This window comes from Rhinoraja longicauda, chromosome 2, assembly GCF_053455715.1.
Source record: "Rhinoraja longicauda isolate Sanriku21f chromosome 2, sRhiLon1.1, whole genome shotgun sequence".
NCBI classification, from domain to species: Eukaryota; Metazoa; Chordata; class Chondrichthyes; order Rajiformes; family Arhynchobatidae; genus Rhinoraja; species Rhinoraja longicauda.
Window position 1 is genome coordinate 37,017,109 of NC_135954.1, and position 18,740 is coordinate 37,035,848.

The 18,740-nt window shown below is 44.0% G+C and overlaps 1 protein-coding gene across 5 annotated transcripts in view; it reads left to right on the top strand.

Moving 5' to 3' along the window:
• cdk14 (cyclin dependent kinase 14) overlaps nucleotides 1–18,740 on the top strand; it is a 520,407-nt gene that overhangs the window by 365,634 nt on the left and 136,033 nt on the right. For all 5 annotated transcript variants that reach the window (XM_078417377.1, XM_078417369.1, XM_078417397.1 and 2 more), the window contains one exon: nucleotides 15,216–15,355. In XM_078417377.1, the coding sequence (XP_078273503.1) occupies nucleotides 15,216–15,355 (140 nt within the window). The remainder of the gene's footprint in view (nucleotides 1–15,215; nucleotides 15,356–18,740) is intronic.

An 18,740-nucleotide genomic window follows, 5' to 3' on the forward strand; every position in this document is an offset into this window, starting at 1 on the left:
GTGCTTGGTAGATGATGCATTTTGATAATAAACATGAGTTCTAGCTAATAAATGATCTGATAAAACAAGACTTGGAAACTGTCCACAAGGAGAAAAACAAGGGATAATAATAAATTGAATCAGTTTGTTCTGATAAATTCTGGGACAAATTAATTTACCTTTAATGTGACGTGGAATGCAGGATCACCTGGGAATTTTGCATCAAACACAAAATGGATTCCCTAAAGCATGGCAGAACGTTATAGCAACTTCTGTTGTATGTTTTCCGTAGTGCTAGAATATAGACCCTAATGTACAGCCACGAGGTTTACTAAAACAAGTAAACCCCCAACCACAAATTTAGACACAAATCCTGGAATAACTCAGACCTGAACAAGGGTTTAGACCGAAACATCACTTATCCATGCTGTCTGATCCGCTAAGTTCCTCCAGCACTATGTGGCTTTTTTTGTAAACCAGCATCTGCAGTTCCTTGCGTCTCCAACCACAAATTTCCTGTTTCTAATTTGAATCATTCTCTTGTAGGATTTAAATAAGTACTTAATTATATGAGATTTCAGTAGAATTGGAGAAGTGGAATTTCTATTTGAAGCCGTAGTAGACTGAATTATATTTAATTCTGGTAGTTTTCTAAGTGACCTTCATGATTCACAGGACAACACAACAGACTTCGTACGGAGATCTCTGGCTTGTGACCTGCTTTTCAGAATGGAGGAATGGATGCATGTTCACCCAGTCCAGAGGGGAGTAATAATTCCTGAAAATAGTTTAGCCTGTCTCAGAATTTACACATTTTCAAGACTTGTGACAAAAGCTTTAAATCAATTGAGGCTAGAAACAAGATTTATTCCATTTATGCAGGAGGAATCAAAGCAGAAAAATCGAACCTTGAAGTAGCTTTTGATATAATGCACAGTCTTCAGTTTTTGGCCTTTAAGTTGTTCACCATTAAACTTGAATATGTGATGTAGTGGTGTTCAGATCAGGCTGCCGTTCAAATGAGTCATGATCCGTCTTGGTGTCATCATCTGCCTTGTGATTTGAAGCTGCATTTTTATTCAAATGTGTTTTTTTTCGTAAATTGTAATTAATTATGATTTAATCACCACTAAAGATTAAAATCACAAATCAGTTCTTCAACATAACATTACGTGATGTGTGTTCAATTTAAAGATACTGAACATGCAGGAAGAGCTTGTTGCCATGGTGAAAATAAAACAGCTTTGTTAGGAAATCTCCTGTATTGCCTAAGGAGGAAATGTGCAATAATTTTGCAGATGTAAGCATTTGTGGAATTTCTTTGGGATTTCTGCCGAGAAAATGGCTGCAGCCACAAACAGAAGTTAAAACACAATCTTTCTTCATTTTTACTTTGAGGAGGAAGGAGGAGATATTTACAAATTATTGCAAAATGTCACTAGCTCCGCAAGTTGCAAATGGAACAACATGAGGCTGGATCAATAATTTTTTGGGGCTTTTCCTGTGGCTTCACTCACTTTCAGTGATTTTTTTTTTTAGATTTAGAGATACAGCGCAGAAACAGGCCCTTCGGCCCACCGGGTACGCGCCGCCCAGCGATCCCTGCACATTAACACTATCCTACACCCACTAGGGACAATTTTTACATTTGTCCAGCCAATTAACCTACATACCTGCACGTCTTTGGAGTGTGGGAGGAAACCGAAGATTTCGGAGAAAACCCACGCAGGTCACGGGGAGAACGTACAAACGCCGTACAGGCGGCGCCCGTAGTCAGGATCGAACCTGAGTCTCCAGCGCTGCATTCGCTGTAAGGCAGCAACTCTACCGATGCGCCATCGTGCCGCCCTTATATCTCGTATAACCAGTCATTGTGGAGGCCCTGCAGCTGTAGTTATGGAATAGGGGTGGAATAGTATGAGTGACAACTAGGCCTCAGGAGACATATCCTGGTATCCAATACCCTGAATACCCTGATGGCCTTTTGGCTGTCGACAGCTGTCAAAGGACTTTGAACAATTTAATGGATTTAAATAGTTGAAAAAAAAATCATTACTTGAACACCTTGAAGTGCTAGTTTTACGATATGATACGATACGATAGAACTTTATTTATCCCAGGAGGGAAATTGATCTGCCAAGTCATAAAAACACAGAATACACAAAACACAAAATACATGAAGCATGAAATTAAAGTGACAAGTGGAAACGCTCGGGGGATGTTGGGGAATGTGCAAAATATAGGGGGGGAGTCAGTCTCAGTCTACCCCATGACAGAAGGGGGAGGATTACTTCTGATGAAAAGCCATGGACCTGAAATATTAACCATTTCTCTCACCACAGACGCTGCTTGGTCTGCTGAGTGTTAGCAGCATTTTCCATCTTTATTTCAGACTTTCAGCATTTGCACTTCAGTGTTCTCAGTTTAATTCTTCTGCTTTGCTTTTATATTCTTATGACTAGTTACAGCATTGAGAAATCAAAAAGTGAAGATAACTAAGTTTGTATCTGCTCACCGAAATATTGGTAGAATTGGTAGGGAAAGGAAAGCAATTTCTTAATAGCTGTTACTGCCTGGCTAAATGTAAATGAAAGTTCAAAGTGAAGATTATTCTTTAGATACCTACATTGCCACACAGTGGCATTTCTGCTTCACAATTCAGCAGTTAGTGTGTCCTTTCTTATGGATTATCAGTCAAAATAACCAGGTTCTGCGGGTAACCCATGGCAAATGCTTCATACTCTTTATGAGTCAAGAGTGTTTTATTGTCATATGTCCCAAAACGGAACAACTAAATCCTTACTTACAGCAGCGGCACACAAATGTAAACATAGTACTCTGTAAAACCTGTAATAAACAACGGCAAAAAAAGTTAAGTGTATATATTTGAAAAACAGACAAGTAGATAGACAATAATAACGCAAAAAAATAATATCCCCAAGTCCATATAGTTTGGAGCCTATTTGGAGGTTGTTGTGTTTAATCGCCTGATGGTTGTAGGGAAGCAGCTGCTCTTAAACCTGGAGATTACTGTTTTCAGGCTCCTGTTCCTTCTTACCGATGGCGATACTTTTTAGATGTGTTTTATCTGAAAATATCACTTTCAGAGTGTCATATAACGAGATATCATTATAATGAGAGTGTCATATAATGAGACTAAAAGTGAATGATTAATTGAAATAGAGACTCGTGTGTTAACTTATGAACATATGAATTACAGTCGGAGCAGGACTCAGCCACTCAATCAATAAGACCTGCCTGAACTGATTGCAACTTCAGCTCTGCATTCCACCATTCCCAGTAACCATTCAGGAAGGGTCTCGATCCGAAACGTCACCCATTCCTTCTCTCCAGAGATGCTGCCTGTCCTGCAGCTAACTCTAACTTCAGTCTATCTTCAGTTTAAACCAGCATCTGCAGTTCCTTCCTCCACATTCACCTTCCTTGCTTATCAAGAATCTATCTATCCCTATCTTAAAAATATTCAAGGAATTTGCTTCCAACACGCCTTGAGGAAGAGAATCAGAAAATTATACAGTGTGGAAACTGGTTTCATGGCCTAAATCATCCATGCGGATTGAAATAGCCATCTGAGCTCAGCCCTTATCTCCATTTAGTCCAAACCTTTCCTATCCATGTATCTGTCTAAATGCCTTTTAATCATTGTTGGGGCTTTACCACTTCCTCTGGCAGCTCATTCCATACACCCACCATCCTCTGAAAAATGTACCCATCGTCTCCCTTTTAACTCTTTCTCCCCTCACTTTAAATCTATGCCCTCTAGTTCTAGAGCCCCCTACGCTGGAAAAAAAACGTTGTGACCATCCACCTTATCTATACCCCTTATAATATTACATATCATTATGCTGTCATCCCTTAACCACCGACACTCTAAGTACAAGAACAATATAGTACAGGAACTAGCTCTTCAGTCACTATCCATGCTGAATATGATGCCTGGGCCTGCACGTCCTTCATTCCCTGCACATCCGTGTGCCTATCTAAAAGCCTTCGAAATGCCACTATCTCATTTGCATCCACTGCTTAAAAGTGCAGAGTGTGTGTCTGTGAAAAAAATGACCCAAGCATCTCCTTTGTCCTCTCACCTTCAAGATATACCCTCTAGTCTTTGACATTCCAACCAGGGGGGAAATGGTTCTGACTGTCTATCTTGTCAATGCCTCTCTTAATTTTATATATATCTCTATTAGGTCTCTCCTCAACCTCCAACACTTCAGAGAAAACAATCAAGTTTGTCCAACCTCTTCTAATGCCCTCTAATCCAGGCAACGTCCTGGTAAACCTCTTCTGCGCTCCCTACCAAAGCCTTCACATCATCCTTGTAATGGGGTGACCAGAGCTGCACACAATACTCCAAATGCGGCCTACCCAATGTTTTATGAAGCTGTAACATGACTCCATCGAGTCATGGAGTGATACAGTGTGGAACCAGGCCCTCCGGCCAAACTTCCCCACACCGGCTAACAGGTCTCAGCTACACTGGTCCCACCTGCCTGCGCTTGGTCCATATCCCTCCAAACCTGTCCTATTCATATACCTGTCTGACTGTTTCTTAAATGTTTGGGTTAGTCCCAGCCTCAACTACCTCATCTGGCAGCTTGTTCCATACACCCACCACCCTTTGTGTGAAAAAATTACCCCTCAGATTCCTATTAAATCTTTTCCCCTTCACCTTGAATCTATGTCCTCTGGTCCTCAATTCCCCTACTCTGGGCAAAAAACTCTGTGTATCTACCCGATCTATTCCTCATATGATTTTATACACCTCTATAAGATCACCCCTCATCCTCCTGCGTTCCAAGGAATAGAGACCCAGCCTTCTCAACCTCTCCCTATAGCTCACACCCTCTAGTTCTGGCAATATTCTCGTAATTCTTTTCTGAACCCTTTCAAGCTTGACAATATCTTTCCTATAACATGGTGCCCAGAACTGAACACAATATTTCTAAATGCGGTCTCACCAACATCTTATACAACTGCAAAATGACCTCCCAACTTCATTACTCAATACTCTGACTGATGAAGACCAATGTGCCAAAAGCCTTTTTGACCACCTTATCTACCTGCGACTTGACCTTCAAGGAACCATGCACCTGCACTCCTAGAACCCTCTGCTCTACAACAACGACTTCTTGACCCTTGTACTCACTGCCCTGACTGATAAAGGCATGTGTACCATATGCTTTCTTTACCACTCTATCTACTTGTGTTACCACTTTCACAGAACTATGGAATTGGACCTCAAGATTCCTCTGTACATTATTGCAGTTAATAGTCTTGCCATTAACTATGTACTTGATGTTCACATTCAACTTCTTAAAGTGCAACACATCGCACTTGCACGGATTAAACTCCACCAATTTTGGTGTTATCTACAAACATTTTATTCGTACAAATTACTTTCCAAATTTTCAATGAAAATGTGAATTTCCTTCTGCCAATTCCCAGTTACCCAGTTTGAACAGTTTCTTCTATTTGGACTGATTTAGCTTCTACAAATTACCTGTAATTAGTATAAACTTTAATTTTATTACACTAGACCAGATTGAATAGATATTCTGCTGATTTTTTTGTGTCTTATTGTTGTATTAGTTCTGAAAGATTTTTGCTGTTTCTGCAGAACTGAGGTTTCTATCCTCTTACTTTTTGTTATCAGCTTTGGAGATATTTGCTAAGTTACACAGAGCCTGAGCTTGATCACAAAGTAACTGCCCCTCGTTACTGTTGCAGTGGCGAGGAAAGACTTGTGAGATGGTAACTAGTTGAGACCCGCCTGATGGCAATCCATCTTCAAAGTGAAATTAAGTCAATTCACTGGTTAGATCCAAAACTGTAACTGTGCAAGGTAGGCCAACAATAGTGGCAAGAACTGACATTTACATCAGTTGGAAGAAGAATTTTTCTTTCACTGCTCGAGCAGACTTTTGACGAAGTCAAATGAACTCATCGACATTTTTCAAAAATTCAAATAACCAAGTAAATTACTACTTAAATTTAAATGAGAAAAGAACTGTGGAGTCATAGAATCACAGAGCTATACAGCATAGATACAGGTACTTCGCTCCCACTTGTCCTTGCCCATCAAGTTGCGTAACGGAGCTAGTTCTATTTCCCTACGTCTGGCCCGTATTGAAATTCTCAAAGATTGAAAATATTTATTGTTATATCTAATAACCGAAGCAATCTTCTTGTATCTGAATAATGAAAGGCCTAGACAGAGTTGATGTGGGGAGGATGTTTCCAGTAGTGGGAGAGCCTAGGACCAGAGGTCACAGCCTCAGCATAAAAGGACATACCTTTAGAATGGAGAAAAAGAGGAATTTCTTTAGCCAGAGGGTGGTGAATCTGTGGAATTCATTGCCATGGACAGCAGTGGAGGACAAGTCATTGGGTATTTTTAAAGCGGAGATTGACAGGTTCTTGATTAATAAGGGAGACAAAGGTTACAAGGAGAAGGCAGGAGAATGGGGTTGAGAGGGAAAAATAGATCAGACACGATCTAATAGAGCAAACACAATGGGCCGAATGGACTAATTCTGCTCCTATGTCTTATGTGTGTCACCAAATTAAAATATATCACACAACTAATAGTTGAAATGGAATTTGGTTATAATTAAATATATGTTGTATATATGTACATTAATGATAATTAGATATGATATATTGCAATAATTAGTTGTGTGGTGTGTATTAACCATCACACCCAAGAAACAATGGCATATGTAGTCATGGCAGGTGACACAATGTTAGAAATGATAGATTTATGACATTTTACAGATAATACGTCTGACAAAAATGGTGAGAAATTTGTCATTTATAATAAACACATGCCATGCCTTTGGTTGTGCTTGCCTGGCAAAATTTGGTGCCGTTGGCTGTAATGGGCATGGAGTGCATGTGATGGCTGATACTCATGTACTTTAGCTACCATTTCAAACCTCAGCGTAGAGTTGCAAAAGAGTAAATTTGGGGAAAAGTCCAATGCAACTGGCTGTCTGAACAGAAGCTCATGTTTTGTGCTGCTGTCATTTTACCTTCTTTTCCAAGATCATTAGAAAGGCTCGAGCCCAACTAGAATGTTAAAGAGAATCTTCAAAGAAATGAGTGGTAAGGAATGTTCCTGGCACCACATTTGTGATAGCAGAAGGACAGGGAAGAGGTCGATCTTGCACACAGTGCAGATGCTATCAATAGCAATACTTGACACTTGATGTTAGTCATGGGTAATTGGCTTGTTGAAATCCCTTCAAGGGCATTAGAAGGAAAAGATTTTCTTTTCATTTCTAGATTCTGACCACTAGCCAACAGTTTTGGGGTTTTTTAATCATTTGATCTTTCATCAGCTCAAGGGAACACAGAAATGCTCTTGGTGATTTAATTTGAAAGACAGCTATATGGTAACTTATTCTAATTAGACACTGCAATTTATTTTACATTGGAATTCAGCTGAGCTATGCTGCTGGTTCCTAGAAGTTGATGTTCTTCCTTTGCGAGTTCAAATCTCACACAGCTTTATATTTCTTTGCAGTTATCACTAGAAACATTGATAAACTTTGGGGTTTTTTTCTAATCCTCATATTGTACAGGACTCTGAGGGTTCATCTGGTTGATCTGGTAAGCAGCATATCAACAAGTTAAGTTTATATCCCAGGTAATACTTGTCAGGCCACATTTGAGGTATTCTGGTTATTCTTTTTATCCTCTGAGTCAGGAAGGGGAAAATTAGTGACTTTTTCCATTTCTTTGTCAACAATCTGCCAACATTCAGGAAACTGACACTTACCAGTGAGCGACACAAACTACTGGAGTAACTCAGTGGGTCAGACGGCATCCCTGGAGAACATGGATAGGTGACGTTTCAGATCGGGACTCTTCTTCAGACTCGAAGGTGACTTATTGGGTCGGGAATTTCCTTCAGACTGGCTGAAGAAGGGTCCCGATCCGAAACCTTGTAGAGCGAGGAAAGGTGCAAAAATGCATATGCACATGAGCATCCATACATGCAAACCAAAAAAAACTCTTCTTCATTAGATTAGTGATTCCAACCAAGAATCCCCAAAACAGGAATTAATAGAGTCAACATTTTATCCAATGATAGGCAACTGCAAATCAGTTTATTTTCACATAGTGCAGCTTTAGTTATCAGAAATCTGTCTATATATATATATATATATATATATATATATATATATATATATTTATATATATATTTATATATATACTAGAACAAGTGTCCCCACACCCCCCATTTTCTCCTCCCCCAGCCCCACTCTTACTCTCCCCACACCCTCCCCTTGGGCGGAGTCCCAGTCCCCAGTCCCCATTCTCAGTCCCCCCCCATTTTCTCTCCCCCAGACACACTCTCAGCATCATTTTGTGAGAGAGGAGAGAAGCAAGGAGAGAGAGGAGAGGTGTCACGCTGAAAGCCTTCAATAAATCAGCAGGAGGGGGCTTGGGCGAGTTTTTTGACGTCACACGCTGAAGGCAATTGAAGAAACGGCTTTTTTAATTTTTGTTTTACTAAAACCTCTGTAACTTAAAAAATACGAGTCCGAATCAAATAAAAAAATCATTTTCCAGCAGCGTTCAGCGTGGTGATTAAGGCGGTGCAAAAATCGTTCCGCTACTGTTCACCGTTTTTGCCGAAATCAACGGAAATAACTGAGAGAAAAAATATTTTGACTTTTAAACCTCTGTAACTTAAAAAATAAACGACCGAATAAAATAAAAAAATCATTTTCGGCAAGCGTCCAGCGGTGTGATTAGGCGGCGCAAAAATTGTTGCGCCACGGTTTATCGTTTTGCCGTAATCAGCCGAATCAGTGAAATATATGTACAAGTGAGGAGATGCCGCGCATGCGTACTGAGCACAGCCGCACCGCAGCGCCCCCTATAGAAACTTAAATAATGGGGGGGGGCATCGCTTTAAAACCTCTGTAACTTAAAAAATATGCGACCGAATTAAATAAAAACATCATTTTCCAGCAGCGAACCGCGTGGTGATTACGGCGGTACAAAAACCGTGGCGGTACGGTTCACCGTTTTGCCGAAATCAGCCGGAATCAGTGACATATATATACAAACATACAAGATCTGAGTTTTAATAGTATATACTAGAACATGTGTGCCCGTTCAAAGCGGGCCCGTTGGGCCCGACCCCACACTCTTACTCTCCAAGTGTGCCCGTTGGGCCCGTCCTCCTGATCTGTGTCTGTCAAGTGACCACTATAACTGTCTTTTTTTTTTTCTTCCTAATCAGATGTGCAGCACTTTGGTCAACGTGGGTTGTTTTTAAATGTGCTATACAAATAAAACTGACTTGACTTGACTTGCAATAACAAAAAAGACTACTTGGAAACTTTTCGAAACAATGTAGCCGTCACAAGCTGAAAACTAAATCCTTTTCTGGAAACTTTTGGAAACAAATGTAGCCGTCACAAGCCACAAGCTGAAAACTAAATCTGCACCGCAGCGCCCCCCTGAAAAAGGGGGGGGCAGCGCTTTAAAACCTCTGTAACTTAAAAAACACGCGACCAAATTAAATGAAAATATCACGGCCGAGCGAGCGCGAGATTGGCGATTGAGGCGGTGCGAAAATCGTCGTGCTACGGTCCGCCGTTTTGCTGCAATCGCTGTTACGTATAAATATACGATATATTCAGGTCAAACCCAAAATATATATATATATACTAGCACAAGTGTGCCCGTTGGGCCCGTCCTCGAAGGGTTTCCATTGTAACTGGGAGGGGAGTGGGGGGGGAGGGGAGTGGGGGGGGGAGGGAAGGGGGAGGGTGGGGGGACGGAAGGGGGAGGGTGGGGGGAGGGAAGGGGGAGGGAGGGAGGAGGGGAGGGGGAGGGAGGGGGGATGGGAGGGGGGAAGGGGGGGATGGGGGAGGGAGAGGGGAGGGAGGGAGAGGGTAGGGAGGAGGGAGGGGGGAGGGAGGGGAGGGGAGGGGGGAGGGAGGGGAGGGGAGGGGGAGGGAGGGGGTAGGGGGGGAGGGAGGGGGAGGGAGGGGGAGGGGAGGGGGGGAGGAAGGGGGACCTTTTCCCAGTACCCCTCTTTCCCCGTTGGGCCCGTCCTCGTAGGGTTTCCATTGTAACCGGGAGGAGGGGAGGGAGGGAAGGGGAGGGAGGGGGAGGGAGGGAGGAGGGAGGTGTGGAGGGAGGAGGGGAGGGGGAGGGAGGGGGGAGGGGAGGGGGAGGGAGGGGGGGAGGGGAGGGGGGGAGGGAGAGGGGGGGTGAGGGGGAGGGAGGGGGGAGGGAGGGGGAGGGAGGGGAGGGGGAAGGGGGGAGGGAGGGGGACCTCCCCTTTTCCCAGTACCCCTCTTTCCCCGTTGGGCCCGTCCTCATAGGGTTTTCATTGTAACCGGGAGGAGGGGAGGGAGGGAAGGGGGAGGGAGGGAGGAGGGAGGTGTGGATGGAGGAGGGGAGGGGGAGGGAGGGGGGGAGGGGAGGGGAAAAGGAGGGGAGGGGGGAGGGAGAGGGGTAGGGGGGAGGGGGAGGGAGGGGGGAGGGGAGGCGAGAAGGGGGGAGGGAGGGGGACCTCCCCTTTTCCCAGTACCCCTCTTTCCCCGTTGGGCCCGTCCTAGTAGGGTTTCCATTGTAACCAGGAGGAGGGGAGGGAGGGAAGGGGGAGGGAGGTAGGAGGGAGGTGTGGAGGGAGGAGGGGAGGGGGAGGGAGGGGGAGGGGAGGGGAGTGGGGGAGGGGGAAAGGGGGGGAGGGGGGAGGGAGAGGGGTAGGGGGGAGGGGGGAAGGGGGGAGGGAGTGGGACCTCCACTTTTCCCAGTACCCCTCTTTCCCCGTTGGGCCCATCCTCGTAGGGTTTCCATTGTAACCGGGAGGAGGGGAGGGAGGGAAGGGGGAGGGAGGTAGGAGGGAGGTGTGGAGGGAGGAGGGGAGGGGGAGGGAGGGGAGGGGTGGGGAAGGGGAGGGAGAGGGGAGGGAGGGGGGGAGGGGAGGGGAGTGGGGGAGGGGGGAAGGAGGGGGGAGGGAGAGGGGTAGGGGGGGAGGGAGAGGGGTAGGGGGGGAGGGGGGAAGGGGGGAGGGAGGGGGACCTCCACTTTTCCCAGTACCCCTCTTTCCCCATTGGGCCCGTCCTCGTAGGGTTTCCATTGTAACCGGGAGGAGGGGAGGGAGGGAAGGGGGAGGGAGGGAGGAGGGAGGTGTGGATGGAGGAGGGGAGGGGGAGGGAGGGGGGAGGGGAGGGGGAAGGGAGGAGATGGGGGAGGGAGAGGGGTAGGGGGGGAGGGGGAGGGAGGGGGGAGGGGAGGGAAGGAGGGGGACCTCTCCTTTTCCCAGTACCCCTCTTTCCCCGTTGGGCCCGTCCTCATAGGGATTCCATTGTAACCGGGAGGAGGGGAGGGAGGGAAGGGGGAGGGAGGTGTGGAGGGAGGAGGGGAGGGGGAGGGAGGGGAGGGAGGGGAGGGGTGGGGAAGGGGAGGGATAGGGGAGGGAGGGGGATAGGGGGGAGGGGGAGGGGAGTGGGGGAGGGGGGAAGGGGGGAGGGGGGAGGGAGAGCGGTAGGGGGGAGGGGGGAAGGGGGAGGGAGGGGTACCTCCACTTTTCCCAGTACCCCTCTTTCCCCGTTGGGCCCGTCCTCGTAAGGTTTCCATTGTAACCGGGAGGAGGGGAGGGAGGGAAGGGGGAGGAGGGAGGTGTGGAGGGAGGAGGGGAGGGGGAGGGGAGGGGGGAGGGGGGAAGGGGGGAGGGAGAGGGGAGGGAGGGGGGTAGGGGGGGAGGGAGGGGGGAAGGAGGGGGGAAGGGGGAGGGAGGGGGACCTCCCCTTTTCCCAGTACCCCTCTTTCCCCGTTGGGCCCGTCCCCGTAGGGTTTCCATTGTAACTGGGAGGCAGGGGGGAGGGAGGGAGGAGGGGAGGGGGATGGACGGGGGGGGAGGGGAGGGGGGAAGGGGTGGGAGGGGAGGGGGGAAGGGGTGGGAGGGGAGGGGGGAAGTTGGAGGGAGGGGGGAGGGAGGGGGGGAGGGGAGGGGAGTTTTAATAGTATATAGATAGATATTCACAAGATCTGAGTTTTAGTATTATAATAGAACAAGTGTGCCCGTTCAAAGCGGGCCCGTTGGGCCCGTCCCCACACCCCCCATTCTCTCCTCCCCCAGCCCCACTCTTACTCTCCAAGTGTGCCCGTTGGGCCCGTCCTCCTGATCTGTGTATGTCAAGTGACCACTATAACCTTCTTTTTTTTTTTTTTCCTAATCAGATGTGCAGCACTTTGGTCAACATGGGTTGTTTTTAAATGTGCTATACAAATATAATTGACTTGACTTGACTTGCAATAACAAAACAATCAGTGCTTTTCTGGAAACCTTTCGAAACAATGTAGCCGTCACAAGCTGAAAACTAAGTGTGCCCGTTCAAAGCGGGCCCGTTGGGCCCGTCCCCACACCCCCCATTCTCTCCTCCCCCAGCCCCACTCTTACTCTCCAAGTGTGCCCGTTGGGCCCGTCCTCCTGATCTGTGTATGTCAAGTGACCACTATAACCTTCTTTTTTTTTTTTTTTCCTAATGAGATGTGCAGCACTTTGGTCAACATGGGTTGTTTTTAATTGACTTGACTTGACTTGACTTGCAATAACAAAACAATCAGTGCTTTTCTGGAAGCTTTTCGAAACAATGTAGACGTCACAAGCTGAAAACTAAATCCTTTTCTGGAAACTTTTCGAAACAAATGTAGCCGTCACAAGCCACAAGCTGAAAACTAAATCTGCACCGCAGCGCCCCCCTGAAAAAGGGGGGGGCAGCGCTTTAAAACCTCTGTAACTTAAAAAACACGCGACCAAATTAAATGAAAATATCACGGCCGAGCGAGCGCGAGATTGGCGATTGAGGCGGTGCGAAAACCGTCGTGCTATGGGTCCGCCGTTTTGCTGCAATCGCTGTTACGTATAAATATACGATATATTCAGGTCAAACCCAAAAAATATATATATATATATTCACAAGATCTGAGATAGATAGATAGATAGATAGATAGATAGATAGATAGATAGATAGATAGATAGATAGATAGATAGATAGATAGATAGATAGATAGATAGATAGATAGATAGATAGATAGATAGATAGATAGATAGATAGATAGATAGATAGATAGATAGATAGATAGATAGATAGATAGATAGATAGATAGATAGATAGATAGATAGATAGATAGATAGATAGATAGATAGATAGATAGATAGATAGATAGATAGATAGATAGATAGATAGATAGATAGATAGATAGATAGATAGATAGATAGATAGATAGATAGATAGATAGATAGATAGATAGATAGATAGATAGATAGATAGATAGATAGATAGATAGATAGATAGATAGATAGATAGATAGATAGATAGATAGATAGATAGATAGATAGATAGATAGATAGATAGATAGATAGATAGATAGATAGATAGATAGATAGATAGATAGATAGATAGATAGATAGATAGATAGATAGATAGATAGATAGATAGATAGATAGATAGATAGATAGATAGATAGATAGATAGATAGATAGATAGATAGATAGATAGATAGATAGATAGATAGATAGATAGATAGATAGATAGATAGATAGATAGATAGATAGATAGATAGATAGATAGATAGATAGATAGATAGATAGATAGATAGATAGATAGATAGATAGATAGATAGATAGATAGATAGATAGATAGATAGATAGATAGATAGATAGATAGATAGATAGATAGATAGATAGATAGATAGATAGATAGATAGATAGATAGATAGATAGATAGATAGATAGATAGATAGATAGATAGATAGATAGATAGATAGATAGATAGATAGATAGATAGATAGATAGATAGATAGATAGATAGATAGATAGATAGATAGATAGATAGATAGATAGATAGATAGATAGATAGATAGATAGATAGATAGATAGATAGATAGATAGATAGATAGATAGATAGATAGATAGATAGATAGATAGATAGATAGATAGATAGATAGATAGATAGATAGATAGATAGATAGATAGATAGATAGATAGATAGATAGATAGATAGAAGACTTAAACTAAAGGTAATATGGATCATACCTAAATCTATAAGCATGGAGCCAACAAACCATAATTTGCTTCTGCCTTAGTATAATTAATATAACTGATGACAAGATAAAGATTGTTTCGGCTGATTAAATTCATCTCACCTTCGTTTTGACGTTTACTGACATTTTCCGTTTGGCATTCCATTTGTAGGAACATTCATGTGAAAAATTTGCAGCCAATCTTAAATAAAACTTTATTAGGGATTATAAAGGCGAAGAGTACAAGGAAATAGTGTCAAGTATCACAATTGCTCAGTTCTATAGCTTTGAAGCCTCGGCTGTCGGTTAGCACTGGAAAAGACTTTTTGGCATGTTGCTGATTGAAAATTTATGGATTTTGTAGATGCGGCTGTTTTTGAACCTAGCCATAGATAAAATTCCAACAGTCTGCAACAAAGTCTCTTTCATGTGGAAAAAAACACGTTCTCACAATTTGGAACATGTACAGATATTATCAAAGGATTGGGGTAGATTGCAGGGCGTGTAAACACATGGAGGAAAATAAATCCAGGGAGGAGCACTGATTGGCAAGGGGAATGTGGGAATATGTAGAAATTCAGGATTCTGCTTTAAAGTGCAGATAGGTGGCCAAAGTGAAAACAATGTCCTGTGAACTACCTCTGTACTTGATGTTACCTTTCTAGGATTGTGAGGTAATTTATTTTGATGTCAAGTTTAAAAACAGAACTGCTTTTTTACCATGTGAGATTTTCCCTAATAGCCTTATTTTATAAACTAGCTTAAAAATGATACAAATCAGTCAAATTCATTATTAGGGTTTTTTTATTGCTTGTAAAAAAATATGTATTTTGTCTTCTAACAAACTTTTCCGGATTGATTAATATACAAAATACTGTTGGAAGTTAGGGAGCTGCATTTGTCCCTGCAGGTTTTGGTACTTTTAAGATACAGTAATATAATTTATGCTTTTGAGGTGCTTTGATAACTTAATATTACGACATTTTTACTTGTCTAAATATATATTTTTTATACATAAGTAATATTTGCACTGCACTTCATTTGTGTTTTAATTTCTTGTAAACTTTGTAGTGTCCACAGTTAGTTCCATTTTCAGAGAAACCATTGTATTGGTTGACATTCTTCTAATGTTCTTTTGCATTCTTACATTTCAGACTAGATTATGTGCCCCATGCTGAAGATCTTGCCTCCAAATTTCTACAGTGCTTCCCAAAGAAAAGACTGTCGGCTTTATCGGCTCTAAACCATGAGTACTTCAGTAATCTTCCCCCACGGCTGTGGGAGCTCTCAGATAGTAAGTGTTGTGTATGAGAACGATTTAATATGAAATGACTTGCACGATTGTACGTATGCGCAGAGATATTTACGATATTACATTAATGACTTAGACGAAGGGATTAAAAGTACCATTAGCAAATTTGCAGATGATACTAAGCTGGGGGGTAGTGTGAATTGTGAGGAAGATGCAATAAGGCTGCAGGGTGACTTGGACAGGTTGTGTGAGTGGGCGGATACATGGCAGATGCAGTTTAATGTAGATAAGTGTGAGGTTATTCACTTTGGAAGTAAGAATAGAAAGGCAGATTATTATCTGAATGGTGTCAAGTTAGGAGGAGGGGGAGTTCAACGAGATCTGGGTGTCCTAGTGCATCAGTCAATGAAAGGAAGCATGCAGGTACAGCAGGCAGTGAAGAAAGCCAATGGAATGTTGGCCTTCGTAACAAGAGGAGTTGAGTATAGGAGCAAAGAGGTCCTTCTACAGTTGTACCGGGCCCTGGTGAGACCGCACCTGGAGTACTGTGTGCAGTTTTGGTCTCCAAATTTGAGGAAGGATATTCTTGCTATGGAGGGCGTGCAGCGTAGGTTCACTAGGTTAATTCCCGGAATGGCGGGACTGTCGTATGTTGAAAGGCTGGAGCGATTGGGCTTGTATACACTGGAATTTAGAAGGATGAGGGGGGATCTTATTGAAACATATAAGATAATTAGGGGATTGGACACATTAGAGGCAGGAAACATGTTCCCAATGTTGGGGGAGTCCAGAACAAGGGGCCACAGTTTAAGAATAAGGGGTAGGCCATTTAGAACGGAGATGAGGAAGAACTTTTTCAGTCAGAGAGTGGTGAAGGTGTGGAATTCTCTGCCTCAGAAGGCAGTGGAGGCCAGTTCGTTGGATGCTTTCAAGAGAGAGCTGGATAGAGCTCTTAAGGATAGCGGAGTGAGGGGGTATGGGGAGAAGGCAGGAACGGGGTACTGATTGAGAGTGATCAGCCATGATCGCATTGAATGGCGGTGCTGGCTCGAAGGGCTGAATGGCCTACTCCTGCACCTATTGTCTATTGTCTATTGTCTATTGTCTAAGATGGCGATAACATGACCAAGGCACGTTTAAATACGTGTGTTCCGAGTTTTATTCATAGTCCGATTACAGCACAAAGACATAACAATTTGGTGACGAGGATGGGATTCCTCTAACAGGAACAGATTGATATGAAATGACTTGCACGATTGTACATATGCGCAGACCATAGAAGTTTTCGCACGACCGAACATGAAGTTAATGTCGCGGTATGTAATTGGAAAACATGGAACGCACGATCGCCGAGTGCACGTCAACCCCTCGATGCAACCTACCATACAAGCTGTGCTGTAGCCGTGCAGCGCAGCTCATAGAGGCAGCTATAGCCAGCAGAACATCAATCGTGTTCGCTTGCCAGTAATATCTAAGCCACCAGACGTAGGTGTCGTGCAGCCCAGCCGCCGCCATTTTGTCACCAGCAACCGCCACCGACTATGAGAAGCCGAGTATCCGAGTATCCGAGAGCAGACCAGCGACGGTGATAACGTTTAAATAGTGTTGTTGTGAAACCGAGTATTAATAGTGTAACCATGGCTAATCCAATCATTGGGAATGGGCCCCAGTTACAATTTGCTTATACTTTTGAGGAATGGACTGAAGTCTTAGCTTGGTTCACTTCAAACGATATCACGTCAGAAGAGAAGAAAAGAGCATTGTTCCTTACAGGTTTAGGAAGCAAGGGTTACCACACCCTTCGAGCATTGCTGCAGACAGCTAAGCCCGCAAGTAAAACGTATCAGGAATGTAAGGATGCTTTAATTGCTCATTTCTCGCCAAAACCAACAGAAATAGGCCAAAGGTATCGATTCTATACCTGCACACAAGCAAATGAAACAATCCCTCAGTTCCTAGCAAAGTTTCGACAGTTAAGTGATGGGTGTAATTTCAAGGAACTGTAGAATATGCTGAGAGACAGATTGGTGGTAGGATGTGCAGATGTGAACATCCAGCGGAAACTGTTGGCTACACTAAAATTAACCTTTGAGAACGCAGTCAATATTGCGACAGCGATGGTTGCCAAACAAGATGTAGAGCAGATCCAGAAGATCGGAAGGCCTCAAGAGGATACTACCTCCGTCAATCAGCTTCAAAGGAAGGCGTCTGAACAGCAGAAGACAAGTAGTCAACAAAGGACAACCAAAGACAAGGGTCACTACTCTAAGAAATGCTGGAGATGAGGTGGCAGCCACGAGCCAGCGATGTGCAAATTTCGAGGGTAGATGCTTCAGGTGTTTGGGAATGGGCCACACTAAGAGTCAGTGTGAGGCTGTTAGAGCCTACCAGCGGAGGAGAGGACAATCTCAGAAAAAAGCAAACCACTTGGAGGAGGCAGCTTCGAATTCATCAGTGGAAACAATGAGCCACTTGGACGATGAATCGATCAACAAGTTGACGAACTCTGACCCGTATACAGCCACTTTGATAGTGAACGGCAGTGAGGTGCAACTTAAAGTTGACACTGGAAGTCCATGGACTATCGTACCAGAAGAAGTCTTCAGCAAACTCAGTCAAGACCCTAGACTAGATCCCAGTAGCATCAAGCTGAAGTCCTACACTGGGGAGAAGGTTGACATCTACGGATAAGCAGCGGTACAGGTACAGCTCGAACCTCACAGTAAGCCAGAAACGCTGACCCTAGTGGTAGTAAAGAAAGGTGCAAGCCTAATGGGAAGAGACTGGTTAAGGAAGTACCGTGGATTGTTGTCAAATCTAGCCAGCCAGAACACGCCAGAGTCAAGATTGAGCCCACCGAGTAGTATGCACAGTTTGCAAGATGCCATGGACATAGTACTCAACAAACACACCAAACTGTTTGATAACAGCAACCATGGAGTACTGAAGGGATACCAAGCCAAGGTATATCCACAAGCTGAAAATAAACACCTATTGTTTATTGTCTATATTGCATCGGTTCCAGTGATGATGTCAGTAAAGGACCATGAGATTGAATGATACGACCACTAAGGAGGAGAGGAGCCAAGGCTGGAAGCAGCTGCACTGGCTTTGGATCAGTTACCTGCATATCTCTGAGGGGAAGTGTAACTTGTAGGATTAGATCCAAATGGCACCTGATTTTGACGGGTCCTCAGTGACTCCAGATGTTCTGGTACTGTTTGCCAAATTGACAGCTTTTTTAGTCATATCAATATTCAGAGTTCTTCTTTTCCCTTGGCAACTTGAACAATATGTTAACCTGCAGGAAAATGATGACTGTTGCGCTGTTCCAGAGGAGAACCCATGTCGCAGTCCTCCTTATGATACACTCTATCCTGAACAACCTTGCATATGAATTACATCAATGTAAGCCTCAGAGAGGAAG